The sequence below is a fragment of the Syngnathoides biaculeatus genome, chromosome 23 (genome assembly GCF_019802595.1).
Source record: "Syngnathoides biaculeatus isolate LvHL_M chromosome 23, ASM1980259v1, whole genome shotgun sequence".
NCBI classification, from domain to species: Eukaryota; Metazoa; Chordata; class Actinopteri; order Syngnathiformes; family Syngnathidae; genus Syngnathoides; species Syngnathoides biaculeatus.
Window position 1 is genome coordinate 16,499,065 of NC_084662.1, and position 14,695 is coordinate 16,513,759.

Sequence of the window (14,695 nt, forward strand, 5' to 3'; positions counted from 1 at the left end):
GATAGGCGGAAGTAAGTCTTGTTTTGGTCAACACGGAAGTTGGTTAGACATATCACACCTATTCGATGAAAAATAAAATGTTTTTATAATTTGATTCCTTTTTTAATCTGTCTTGAACTGTTCTTGCTAAAGTATATTAAATATTTATTGTAATGTCCGTTTAGTCATCTCATCGAGTGTGTGTTTCGTAATGACGTCAGTGGCCCCTCTCGAAAGCGATACTCCTCTCCTATTGGCTGAGGCGGCGTGGGGCCATCCTCCATCACAGCAAAGAAGAAAGGCGGATTTCCTCTACGGGGAACCAGGCGGCTTCTCACTCGAGTGACTTACCTGGCGAGCGACCCAATAAAGAAAGAAATAAAGAAAGACGTCGGAATGGTGGCGGCGGAGCTGGTGCAGGAGCATCTGCGCGCGGATGCCTCCTCCCCACCTGGCCGCAGCAAGCCGGAGGACGAGGCGGCACTCGAACCAACCTTCGGATGCGAAACCGGTGAGGCCAAGGAGGCAGCGGCGGACGAACGCGATGCGATGCTGCCCGACGGAGGAGCCAAAGAGCCGATGAAGGAGGTGCAGCGCCTGGAGACCAAGCTCTACTGGCACCGCTTCTTGGTTCTGGCCGTGTTCAGCCTCTACTCGCTCGTCAACGCTTTTCAGTGGATCCAGTACGGCATCTTGGCCAACGTGTTCACGCGTTTCTACCAGGTGGGCAACGACAAGGTGGACTGGCTGTCCATCGTCTACATGCTGGCCTACGTGCCGCTCATCTTCCCGGCCACCTGGCTCCTGGACCGGCGCGGGTTGCGCCTCACCGCGCTGCTCGGCTCCGGCCTCAACTGCGCTGGCGCCTGGCTCAAGTGCGCCAGCGTGGGCCAGGACCTGTACGGCGTCACCATGGCGGCGCAGGTGGTGTGCTCCGTGGCGCAGATCTTCATCCTCGGCCTGCCGTCGCGCGTCGCCTCCGTGTGGTTCGGACCCAAGGAGGTGTCCACCGCCTGCGCCACCGCCGTGCTGGGGAACCAGGTGAGGAGGGCGTTCACTCATCCCCTCCACAGACCTTCAAAATCCCTTGGTACTGATTAGGGGGTCGGGAATGAGTTGAACATTCCTGACTCCCTATTCACTAGATGAGGTTTTTTTGTTTTTAAGTGGACTTTTTGGGCTCACAGTGGTGCCTTGACCCCGCTCATTCGTGTAGCAAAATACAGTGAATCTGTGCCAGCCCCTCCCCAAAAACTAACAGATAAAGAAAAATAACACTCTGTCTCCATTCTGAGGTCATGAGTTCAAATCCGGCCCTGCCTGTGTGGAATTTGCATGTTCTCCCCTAGCCTGCCAAGGTTTTCTGTAGGTAGGTAAATTTATCCAGTGTTTGCCCCGCAACTGGCGGGTAACCAGTTCAGTGCCCGCCCTGCCTCTCACCCAAAGTGAGCTGGCCCCACTGTCCCTAGCACAGATATAAGTGATTCAGAAAATGGACAATAATAACTAGCGTGCCAGTGTGTGTATGAAACATGACGCGTAGACTGCCAATGCGCGTATTTGTGTTTTGGTGTTCGACAGCTGGGCGTGGCCATCGGGTTCCTGTTGCCGCCGGTCTTGGTCCCCAACACGCCTGATGACGTTGCGCTGACGGCTCACAACATCAGTGTCATGTTCTATGGCACTGCCGCCGTTTCCACTCTGCTCTTCGTCCTGACCATCATAGGTGCCTGCAACACACACACACGCATTTAAATCCCCTGATATTATACAGTACGTCGATATCAGGGAAGACCTGCTGTTCTGGTTGTACCTGTCCAGACAGTCAAAATGATGGTACAGATTTACAGTACATACAGTACTGCTTGTGACAGACGCAGTAAAAAGCCACTATTACAATCTGTTGACGTGACAAAGAGCTAAATTAATGAAGGAAGAAAGTTTTCTCCAGATACGCTGGCTTCATTCCCAATTCCCAAAACCTGCACAGAAGACTGACTAAAAATACAAATGAATATTCACCTTTTGACATAATAGTACCGGAATTCCTGGCCTACAGAGCGCACCTGGTTACAAGCCTCACCCAGTGTATTTGTAAAGGAAATACCATTTGGTACATACATACGTCGCAGCCGTGTAAAAGGCGCAAGTGCCCACATTAAAACCCGCATTGAAACACGAGATATTTACAAAGAAAGATGGTACACAGAAAGAGTTTAACGGTACCGCGGCGCTAATGCTAACATCGTGCTAACGCTATTACTAAAGCTGGCGTCGCGCTAACGCTAATATTAAAGCAAGCGCCGCACTAATGCTAAACCTAGCACCGCGCTAACCCTAACAGAGCCGGTTAAAATAAAACGTAACTATATATCACTCAGAAACGCCAGTCACACAGCAGCAACACGCTAGCACAGTGCTAACGCTGTCGCAGCGCTAACAGGGCCAGTAAAAGTCACTTCACATATTCCACCGGTCTCATTCTTATCTTTTCCGCTCGAGTGCCCCCTTGCGGACATTAGAAAAAAAATGCACAAATTCGCTGCGTCACCGCAGGGTTGAAAGGTAATGTACGTCTGTGTGTGGCGCAGTCATGAAGGACCGGCCGCCGCTCCCACCCAGCCAGGCCCAGGCCGTCCTGCCCGACGGCCCCTCTGAGGACTACTCCTACCGGCGCTCAATCCTCAACTTGATGAAGAACAAAGCCTTCATCCTGCTGCTCATCAGCTACGGTGAGGGGGAGCGATTGAGAGTTAGAGAATGTTACACGCGTGGCCACCATGTTGGCGACCCCTGTCCTAAGGTCACCCTTATTTCTATGTTTACAATTCTGCAGGCATAACGACAGGCTCCTTCTACTCAGTGTCGACCATCCTCAACCAGATGATCATGGCATGCTATGAGGTAACAGGTAACCATTACATGTACTCTCGAGATATACATCTTTCTGGTCCTATTTATTTTCAGTTATGCTCACAAAACCAGTTTGTCGTATATAGTATGATAATTATCCAGTCTCTCTTGTGTACATTGCACATGTACACACATTGACATGACGGTAAAATATTAATTTCAACAGGAGATACATTGTAAACACCCTCAGGAAGAGTAAAAATCTACAATAAAGAGTTTATACTAACAACACTTAGAAGAACACATTTTTAACACGCTTATTTTGTTTGTTGGTCAGAATGAGGAGTTGAACGCAGGGAGGATCGGGCTGACGTTGGTGGTGGCTGGCATGGTGGGCTCCATTCTCTGCGGCCTGTGGTTGGACCACACCAAGACCTACAAGTGGGTGGCTGGAACGGATTATTTGCATTTCCATTCATTTCTATGGGGAACAATTATTTGAGATACAATTGTTTGGCGTTACAAACGTGGTCCCGGAATGAATTGGACTGTATAAAAAGTGAATGATAGCAGTTCTTGTGTTCTTCTTTCCCCCACAGGATGACGACGTTGTTGGTAAACTGCCTGACATTTGTGAGCATGGTGATCTTCACCTTCACGCTGGACCTGAACAACATCTACGTGGTCTTCTTCACAGGAGGCCTGCTCGGGTAACAACAAACATTCCTGTGTCACCAAAACTCATCTGCATGTGTTGCTGCGCCATTTGTGCTGAAACGTCCATTGTTTCGAGGTTTATAAATTTGGTGACATTGAATCTAGCTCCGTTAGGCTGTCTATGGTGTTTGGCATTGTTTATTATCATCAAGCTACCTGACTTTTCCCTCGGGGAAAGTTATGCGGTTTGTGTAATTTTCGTTGTTACATGTTTAGTTTTACTGTCACTTAAACTGGGACGTTAGTTTTAGATCAAAGTATTGTTCGGCCATTTTTGTGTGTGTGTGTGCTTTGATTCACAAGCAAAAATTTGAGATACAAGTGCTACATGATGGCAGTGAAATCCACGTGACTCACTTTACAACAAGCAGTAGTTCAATAGAGAGTAAACAATTCTACAAAAAATATGTATGACATTTGAACAAAAAGTGTACAGCAACACATGTAGATAGACATAGAACATTACTCAGAGGCATTGAAAAATTACTATTATTACTGCTGTTCACTGAGCAGTTCTACCGACCTCTGTATTCTGGGTATTTTTTTTTTTGGGGTGGGGGGTTAAAATTCCCATTTGTATCCCATTTCCCGTTGAAGTCTTATCATGTTCTCTGTGTGGATTGCAGCTTCTTCATGACGGGATATCTTCCGGTGGGCTTCGAGTTTGGAGTGGAGATCACCTACCCGGAGCCGGAGGGAACATCGTCCGGACTCCTCAACACTTCGGCGCAGGTTCTTTTTCACGTTCTTGGTGGATATGACGAAGTTTACGCAGCCCTGTTCAGATGCTAATGATGAACATGAGACCAATATAAATAATTTCAAAAGCTTTCCCATGATCATTGTGACATTTGAACAGGGGTGTGTATACTTTATTTTTTTTTAGCTCGCATGTGTGTATTTGTGTCTGTGCATTCATGTGTGTGTTTTGTGTATTTTATTTGCTTTTTAGTCTTTTTTTAATCACAAGAAATGTTGTTTGTGTATGTCTGTACGTGAGTTTGTTAGTTTGTGTGTGATGTATAATGACTACCGTAATTCCTGGCTTACAGCGCGCACCTGGTTACAAGCCTCACCGAGTACATTTGTAAAGGAAATACCATTTGGTACATACATACGCCGGCAGCTGTCTAAACGTGCCCACATTGAAACCCGCATTAAAACACGAGATATTTACAAAGAAAGACTGTACACAGAAAGAGTTTAATGCTAGCGCTAACGTCGTGCTAGCGCTAACGCTAGCGTCGTGCTAACGCTAGCACTAACGCAGGGCTCAGGAACCTTTTTTGAGGCTGAGGGCTACTTTGTGAGCACCGATCGTATGAAGGGCTACGTGACCTGTTTGCGGCAAATTTCAGACTCAGTTCATTACACGTACATGAAATATTTTTGTTTAAATTTAATGCAGTAAATGAAATTACAGGTATTTTAAAATTTTAAATCACGTAAGCGAGTCAGATTCAGAATTTGAACCACAAATAATAATTAACAATTTGTGACCTGTGGAATTTTTAGAACATACCTCGCTGGCTACAATTCACCCGCGGGCACCGTGTGACGGTCTGAGCGCTCCCGGTGCTGAAAAGTCTACTTGTGATTAACGCGCATGCGCGTATATTTTGTAAACTTTTGGCCAGTCTGAAACATCCCCATCCTTGCTTCAACATGTGGCATTCGACAACTTATCACCAAGTACTCAAGTTCGTCTCAGAAAGACCAACACAGCGAACGTACATATAGGTGTATATCATTTTATCAACTTTTGTTTTAAGGTTAGGTTAGGGTTAGGTTATAACGTACGTTAGCTCCCTCTATGTAGAAGAAGGGGAACCATGACACCGGGGGGGATTTCCCAGTAAGCGTCTGCTACGTACCCAGAGTTCCCCTGTTAGTAACGAATGCGCATTCATCACAAGGAGACTTTTCAGCACGGGGAAGCGCTCAGACCATCACACCAGTTCAAATAAAATTTACCGGTAAATATCACTGAGACACGGCAGTAACACAACAGCGCAACACGCCAGCACAGCGCTAACGCCAGCGCACCGCTAAAAGGGCCGGTAAAAGTCACTTCCTTGGCACATATATTCCACCGGTCTCATTCTTACCTTTTCCGCTGAAGTGCCCCCTTGCGGCCGTTAGGAAAAAAAATGCACAAATTAGCTGCGTCAACGCATAAATCGCAGGGTTGAGAGCGTATGGAAAAAAAAGTCGCGGATTGTAGGCCGGAATTTACGGTAATTATTGTGATTTGTTTTGTGTATAGATGTATGAATATGTGTGTCCATCAGTCTGTTTACAGTACATGTGCATGTAGTTGTGTGTGTTAGCATGTTACAAGGTTGTTATTGTAGGCTAAGATATACTAGCTGACTGAGCATTGTGATTTTATTATTTACATTTGTGCATCCGCAGACATTTGGGATCCTTTTCACGCTGATTCAGGGAAAACTGACGTCAGATTACGAAAAGCCACTGGCAGGAAATCTCTTCCTCTGCGCGTGGATCTTCGTGGGAGTCGTCCTCACGGGTACTTTATGTGTGTGTGTGTGTGTGTGTGTGTGTGTGTGTGTGTGTGTGTGTGTGTGTGATTTATGAAAATTTGTCGTATCCTTGTGCCGTTCCAGGCTTCATCAAATCAGAACTAAAGCGACACAATGTCAACATCGGGGCGAACGTGAAAGATCAACTGGCGGTAAGCACCCCGAGGCGCAACCCTTCGCCTTTGAGAGGGCGCTGTGCGCTTTCTCTTTAAGCGAAGATTTTTGGTCGTAAATATTGAACCCATTCAATATATACAGTTTCGGACTCTATAATCAGGGCCAGTCCATACATAAGTCACATCAGACCACATTCCTCTTCTAGGATAATCTCATAAAACATGATACTTATTCCGCCCGAATAAGCATCTGAATATTCAACATTAATTACAGCCACAGGTTCAAATCTGTATTGTAGGTATTCCGCCGTCTTCCCGATCAACCGAAACTGCTATTTCTTCATCAGGTGAGGATAAATCCGAGAAATCAGCGCTGGGCATAAATGGTGTCACATGTAATCGAGCCTTTGTTACGGCACGGTACACGTCATATCCACGCACGGAAGTCACGTGACTGGCGAAAATGGCAGCGCCCCTGAAAATTCGTAATTCTCGATAAAATTCTTCTCAAAACACTATTAAATGAGAGACGATTTAACATCACATTGTCAAAATAGAGTACATATTACATGACCTATTGGATACATTGTTCATGCAAACCACTGAATTTCCCCTTTAACGCTAGCGCCCCGTACCAAGGCTTATAACCAGGTGCGCTAACGCTAGCGTGTCACTAACGCTGGCGCGGCACTAACGCTAGCGCTGCATCAACATATAAACCGCAGGGTTGAAAGCAGGTGAAAAAAGTTGGGGCTTGTAGGCCGGAAATTACGGCAGTTTTCATAGAAAAATGCTGTTGCAAGAAAAATGAGCAAAATTTAAAAAAAAAAAAAAAGTGGTGGGGGTGTCCGTGTGAACATTCCGGCTGCTGCGTCGCCCGGGAGGCAAACAATAGACTCGTTTGTTTGCGTCCTTTTTTGTGTCTCTTTTGGAGAAGGTCACTCCACTCAGTCCTCCTCTTTAGACTGAGAGTCCCTGGCAGTCCTCTTCAGACAAAGACCGCCGGTCAATTAATCAAGCCATTGCTCCTTGGATTAAAAAGTCAAATTTTACATCATATGCAGACAACTTTAAAACATCTTCTCTTTATCTATTAGCTTCCCAGAGAGTGTCCTGAAGAGAAGATGACGACGCTGGAAGCGTCTCACAGCTTTGCGAGAGAAACGTCGCTGTAGCCAGGGCGTCCGAATGGAACCCGGAGATTTATTTATTTTATTTTTTTGTCGGAGCCAGACAGACGGACGCGGACGGACAGTCGGACGGTTAGTGTACATCCACGCCAACACTGACTTTTCCTGAGTTTACTTGAATGCATCGCTTCCCGCTGTTGTTTCAATGGAAGACACCGCGGCAAAAAAGAAGGAAGCGCCGGACTGACAAAAGTCTTGGAGCATATTAAGAATAAACCTAAAGGAAGCCCTTTGAATATTTATTCCATATCCTTGATATCTATCTTAAAGTGCGACTGTCATCCCTATAAACATTGTAAAATAGATATTGTAATGAAAAATACATAACAGTATTCACTTCAATGTCTACGCGAAAAAAAAAAAAGAAGTGAGCGTTGAGCGAGTCATCCATGCAGAAAGTTGCGCAATTGAGTGTCCCTCGACATCCAAGTGGTCCCCATATTAGTCGCGTCATCTAACCTTGACATCATCGTCACTTCCGCCGTTTAAAACGTGCAGTGCTTGCTACTATGGAAGCCGAACAACAGAGATATTTGCATTTTTCCGACGCCCCTTTTAACACCGAAGCTCTTTTCGAAAAGGACAACACCACACAAGTGAGTGAAGGTACCGGGGCAATATTACCCTATTGTTTTGAGCCATATTCAGATGATATCCGATCACGGCCAAACCGCATCCCGTCCGATCCACGTCCGCGGCGGAGATGAGCCATCGCGGCTCATTGCAGCCGACCGTGTAGCTCATCTCCTTTACATCACTTCCTGCTTCCCGAAAACAAATCCCTGAGAGGATTTTCATGACGGGAGTTACAAAAAGCTGTATTTGTCAAAATCATGTTTTGTGGTAAAAAACACATGGGACCATATTGGCTGTGTGTTTTTCATTAATAATGTACCAAATATCATCCGTTTGACGACACTTGACCTTTAAGGTTCATGTATTAATACACTCTTTATCCACGGGAATAAAATAATTCTGCACACTTGTAGGACTGGTTCAAATAGGGCTACAACTGGTAATTTTTCATTACGTCAAGTATTTCTTTTTCGTTCAATCGATGAGCAGGGTAAAAAAAAAAAATAATTTTTTTTTTTTTTTTTTCACGGCTATGTTCCAAAACCGGACATTATTTCCAATTGGTAGTGCAGAAAATGGGCCAACATAAATAGATAATACGTCATTTCCTGGTTTGTAACACGTCAGTAAATCTTAGTTTTCCAAAGTAAAAGCAGATGTTTGCAAATGTCTTACTTTGATTCAACACAAAGAAAATTTGTATTTGCTGTTAAACAAGGTTTCTAAATGGTTAATGGATGATCAAAATATTCCTCTTCATTTGATAATCGATTAGTCATCGATTAATTGTTGCACTTCTACTTTCAAAGTAAATTTTATTCCATTTTTATCTTCCACGGCTGTGATCCACTATGAGAACGATGTTGATTACTAGTAGAACTACGTTAATACTGAGGATAATCTACACACTAGTTGATGAATAGTACCTTCAACTCACATGCACATATTGTTGCGGCATAATGCAAAATCAATTTTGATCCAATTATTCAATCAGTTAATGAGATAACTGGTGGAATCGTCAATTCCAAAAATATTCATCAGCTGCCGTTTCAGTCACTTGTAGTACTCGAAGCACGCAGTTGTCAACTAGTGCACTGTTTTGCCTCACTCATATCGCACTGTTGTACAACTAGTATGCCAAAGTTGTTTAAAGAGTGTACTAGTACATAAACCTGAAGCAAATATTGGATGTAAAAGCCGTTTGAGAATTAATTTGACAGCAAAGATTTCCAAAGCGTTTGAGCATTCGTATGATTTCATTGCATACTCACCGATAGCTACTAGTGTAGGCCAAAAGTGTGACTTATAGTCGGGAAAAAAAATCTAGTCATTCTGCCGGCACGCCAAATTGCCTTTTGAGTGAGGACAAAGTGGGTACTAGTACACCGAGCTCACTGCTGGGAATACTAGTTAGCATGGCTATTTGACTTCTCAAGCCATCATTTGGCAGTGAACGTGTTTAAAATAGAAATCGCGGATATCGCATAAATGCTCGAGAAGTTTTCTAGACAGTCAATGTGCACAACGACACGCACAACTTTTTATATTTAGGCGCATGCTGTTTGCGTGCGTGCGTGAGTGGAGCGCGTTGCGTGAAGTACAGCGCGATGACGTCACACACCGCTTTATCTCGTTTCATTTGTCCTGATACAGTTTCCTCCTTTTGTACTTTAAAATTTACTGTGTACTTTCAAATTGCTGGGCACTAACACCTTGACAACCGGTTTTATTTTTACACTGAAAACTTTGATCTCTTATTTGTTAGAAATATGAACTTTCTAGTATTTTTTTTTGCCAAAGTTGAATAAATAATCAATAATTTAATCAAGTAAAATCTAAAATAAATCTATTCATTTATTTCACTACCCATTTATTTATTTCATAAATAGATCTATGTTCAGTATAATTAATTCATAGATTTTTTTTAAAATGAGTTGAATTCATTTCACTGAAATAGTTCACCTTTTAGTGGTTTATATTAATATATTTATGTAATTTTGGCATTGGGTTGTAATTATGCAAACTTAATAGTCATGTTACACGATGCTAGTTAGGTTTATTCAAGATATTTTATAAACTACTTGAAGCATTTATTATTTTGTACTTGTTGGGGTTTTTTGTTCATGAGAATGAGAACATTTGAATTTTTGTAAAACATAAGATGTGTTTGTATTTGTTTCTTTTAATGTGGCTAAACATAATATTTGTTATATGTGTAAAATGGACAGTTTGGATTCTTAAAAAAAAAAAAATCACTAGTGCCATGCAGCACACAAAGAATCCAACTTATCCACGCGAAACTAATGTATGACTACTTGTTTATCGCTGACTACATCATCAGTCATGACACTAGTTGAAGTACCTGGATGGAGAAATGACTGGAGTTGTTGTTAAAAGTGTCAAGTGTTGTTGTTATAACAATATTATAACAACATTGTTTCTGTTGCCTGTCAACACTGCTGTGGGGAATCACAATGTGCTTCCCAATTATTACCTTTTATTCCCATGACTACTAGTAGCACAACTAAAAAAAAAAAAAAAAATTCTGTCATTAAACTACAATTAACTTCATGGTGAATGTGTGTTATTTTTTTTGTCACACTTCCTGTCCACCATGCTTCACTTCCTGTCTCTGGAAAGACTCCCATATTTATTTCAAAACCGTTTCTGGCATAAATGTGACCAGTAATCTATACGACTGAATGGGTGGGAAAAATGAAATATTTTTGAGAAGATGCTTTTATTGTGTCAACACTGAAGAAATTATACTTTGCTATAATAATAAGGAATTAGTGTACAGCTTGTTGAGCAGTGGAAAATTTAATGCAACAGACTCTGGAAGGAAGGGAAAAAAGAAATTGTTGATCTCGATACATCGATTGTGCGTGAAGATGTGATATTTCTCCAAATATGACTTCTTACTTCACTTCCCCTTTGGACATGATTGTGTTGTGATGAGCAAGATTGAAGAGTTGCAACTTAGCCGAGGCTCTTGTGAAATTATTTTCCCATAAAAGGCTGAACCCGCGGAAGGGAAATCGCATGCTTGTGTGTCTGGGTGGAGAGCTCGACTTGTTCGTTTTTCACAATTCCTCGCAAAGATGAAATAATGGCGTGGACCAAAAGCCCAACTTGCTCACTGAAGATGATCACACAGGAATTAATTTTCATTTTTCTTCTTAAATTTGAAGGTAAATGACTTTCTAATCCGTCTGTTTTGGGGGAGGGGAAGTTTTTTAAATGTTTGCAAACAGGAACTTTCACTTTCACATTTTTGACGCTCTGCTCTTGCAACATCACTGGGACAGCGATGAATAACATTGTTTGCAATATTAGCAGCCTTAACTTTAAGGCTAAAAAGAAAAAACATGCCATACATTCCTCTACAGGCAGTTTACGGTGAAAAATTGGGCAAAAAGACCAACAGAAAACGGAGAACACGGTGAAATAAAACGATCTGCCAGTGAGCTAAGCTAATGTTGCTAACTGTTGATAGCAGCATCACCGAAATTAGCATAACTATCAGGACGACATTAATCAGCCCTACAGGGGCACAAGTCAGTCGAATCTGTAGGCCGGTGCCAAGACCGGGTAAATGCAGAGGGGTTGCGTCAGGAAGGGCATCCGACGTAAAACTGTGTGAAACAAATATAAGCGTTCATCTAAAGCAGGGGCGCTCAATGCGTCGATCGCGATTGGCAGTTTCGGTTGATCGCGACGGCTTGCCAAGAAAAAAAAGACATCAGCCGTATTTTTTTTTTTAACTTTACCTCGCAGCGCATGTGCAAACTATTATAAATATATATAAATGATATGTAATATTGGCTCATGCGGTTATGCAAAGCACACAAACATACATTTACACATAAAGAATCCTCAAAATACTTGAAAATAAATCTGTTTTGCATTTATTTAGTGGGCAGATCTTTGTGTAATTTGTGTCATTTTGTTCATTTTTGTATCATTCTATTTCATCATTGGAGTCAGCACGGTGGATCAGCTGGTAAAACAGTTCTGAGGTCCCGGGTTCAATCCCGGACCCGCCTGTGTGGAGTTTGCATGTTCTCCCCGCGCCTCCGTGGGTTTCCTCCGGGCACTCCGGTTTCCTCCCACATCCCAAAAACATGCAACATTAATAGGACACTCTAAATTGCCCCCAGGTGTGATTGTGAGTGGGGCTGTTTGTCTCCATGTGCCCTGCGATTGGCTGGCAACCAGTCCAGGGTGTACCCCCCCTCCAGGCTGTTGACAGCCGGGATAGCCTGCAGCACTCCCCGCGACTCTCGTGAGGATAAGCGGTGAAGAAAATAGATGGATAGATGGATATTTCATCATTGGTCATTCAAAATAAATAAATGAGAATTACACGTCCCTCCATTCCCCCTCGATCGCGAGAGGCTAGATGCTTGAGAAGTAGATCTTAGGGTAAAAAAGTATGGTCACCCCTGATCAAAAGAATACCATTCCGGAACGGTCGTGACCCCAGGTTAGCACCGTTTACCTGCAGGGAAATTCAGCCACTGTGGGTCGAAGACAAAGAAGAGGAGGATAGCTGATTCGTCGGCAGAAGAAGAAGAGAAATGCACAGAGCAAAGAGAAGGTTGATGGATGTCGTAAGGGAAGACGTGAGGGCAGTTGGTGTTAGAGAGGAAGATGGAGGAGATAGACTTGGATGGAAAAAGATGACACGGTGTGGTGACCCCTAACGGGACAAGCCGAAAGGTAAAGAAGATCAGGACGACATCGATCAGTGTGTAACTCACCTTATCGTTTTCTTTCTGTGGTGCGTTGCAGGCATTCGCGGGCAGTTTGCGTACGTTTTTGCCAGGGCCGGGGACGTGGCCGTTCTGCCTTGTAAGCTGCCCTCCTGCTACGGCTCTTTCTGGTTGTACAGTCCGGACCGGAGACCCTTGGTGTCTGAGGTGGAGCACGGCCGGGTGCTGAGCAGCTCGCCCAGAAGTCAGCGGCTCAGCCTGAAAGACGACTGCTCACTGCGGATTAACCTGGTCGAGGCAGGGGATGCCGGTTTCTTTACATGCGGACAAAACGGACAACCAGGGCTCACCGTTTTCCTGACGGTGATGACATGTGAGTCGTCTACTAGAACGTTCCACCGTAACGTCGCGCGCAATAGCCCGGGCGTTCTCTAAAACAAACCGTTGTGCCTCATTCTTTTCTACAGAAGGCAGAGCGTCGAGAAAACGGGGGAAATGTCTTGATTTATTATCATTATTTGTTCTCGACCGCGGTAGTCTGAACTGAATCAAAGTGTTGGTTGAAAACGGGGTGCCACGTGAAGTCAATTGCTTTAAAGGGAGGCACAAGGGCCACCGCAAATTACATTTCAACATGTACATTAAATATTCACAATTCGGACATGATCACTGGCTAATTAATTGAGGTCGAGTGGATTAATGACAAAGAGCGCGACTCTGTTGAGATTGAAATGTTTTCGTTCTCTTGACTTTAACCATTGTCCTCACCGATAGCCTTCTTCCCTGCAGTGACGTCATTTCCTCCGGATTCAGATCCAAAAGGAGCCGGTCCCGTGGTCCTGAAGTGCTCCTTGGCCTGCTACCCGAGTAGCAAGTGCACTTGCAAGCCCAGGAGGCTCCGTTGGATGGACGACGAAGGCCAGGAGCGTTCGCCAGCACGCACCCAACAGAACAACTGCGTGTCCTTCATCAAAGTACTTCCCGGTGGCCGTACGAGGAATTACACGTGCCAGTATGTGGAAAAAGATGGTGTGAAGGTCCAGGCCCATTACACGGCTGTTTTCAAAGGGGTCAGCACAGGCGGTCCTGCAGGCCCGCCGGCCGGTCGCACCCGTCTCATCAACATCATCCGGGTGGCCGTCGCCGTCTCGTTGGCGATCGTCTTCGTCTCGGCCGTTGTCTTCGCCAAGATGAAATCAAAAAGAAACGCAGCCCAGGCTACGACTCATTCTTGAGGCGACGTCACACCGCGCGGCTCCCGCATGCACGTCTTCCACGGCAAAGTGTTCCATAGATCAGTTCACAGGCTCCATTCGACACTTAAAAGGCCGCAGTGGCACGTGCCCAGTTTGCGATCGCACTGGGCGGCATTCTCCGCTCCCTGTTCATGAACGGATTCACAAATCTGCACTGGACGCCCATTTAGTATTTGGACTAGTTTGGAACGGTAACATTTTTTTCGTCAGCACGCCCTGCACCTGACTTCGCCCGCCATGGTGCCCCCCGCTTTATATTGATTATTCTGTTTCATTTTTATCCCAGAAACGCAATACTTAACCTGAATACCGTGTTTGAACCAGTGATGGTACGTACACTTTGGTTCTCCTTTAATGTCCATCCAGCCATGCATGTGCTTAGTCGCTTATCCTCACGTGGGCCGCGGAGCCTATCTCAGCTGTCAACGGGCAGCAGGCGGAGTACACCCAGAACTGGTTGCCAGCCAATCGCAGGGCGCATAGAGACAAACAGCCGCACTCATAATCACACTTAGAGTGTCCAGTTAATTCATGTTGGATGTTTTTGGGATGTGGGAGGAAACCGGAGTGCCCGGAGAAAACCCACACAAGGCACGGGGAGAACATGCAAACTCCACACAGGTGGGGCCACGATCATACCCGGGTCATCAGAACTCTGAGGCCAACGCTTTACCAGCTGATCCACCGTGCCGCCAACTTTTGAATATATTAAAAAAAAATTTTGTTTTAGGTACAAACAACGTACATGAT

At 44.5% G+C, this 14,695-nt stretch overlaps 2 protein-coding genes across 3 annotated transcripts; both read left to right on the forward strand.

The window, feature by feature from the left end:
* The first annotated feature begins 225 nt into the window (after positions 1–225).
* flvcr1 (FLVCR choline and heme transporter 1) lies at positions 226–10,545 on the forward strand. 2 transcript variants are annotated; one of them, XM_061812441.1, is made up of 11 exons: positions 226–883; positions 995–1,020; positions 1,561–1,705; positions 2,571–2,711; positions 2,816–2,883; positions 3,170–3,273; positions 3,432–3,542; positions 4,176–4,281; positions 5,965–6,079; positions 6,177–6,244; positions 7,306–10,545. In XM_061812441.1, exons 1-11 carry the CDS (start codon positions 376–378, stop codon positions 7,381–7,383), a joined length of 1,470 nt encoding a protein of 489 aa, XP_061668425.1. In that variant the 5' UTR covers positions 226–375; the 3' UTR covers positions 7,384–10,545. The 2 variants fall into 2 exon arrangements, with proteins under 2 accessions (XP_061668425.1, XP_061668424.1); XM_061812440.1 differs by having other exon boundaries at positions 226–1,020.
* Positions 10,546–11,029: 484 nt separating this feature from the next.
* LOC133496824 (uncharacterized) lies at positions 11,030–13,924 on the forward strand. The gene is made up of 3 exons (XM_061812845.1): positions 11,030–11,165; positions 12,769–13,062; positions 13,479–13,924. The coding sequence occupies exons 1-3, from the start codon at positions 11,084–11,086 to the stop codon at positions 13,922–13,924; spliced, it is 822 nt and encodes a 273-aa protein (XP_061668829.1). The 5' UTR covers positions 11,030–11,083.
* Positions 13,925–14,695: the final 771 nt, after the last annotated feature.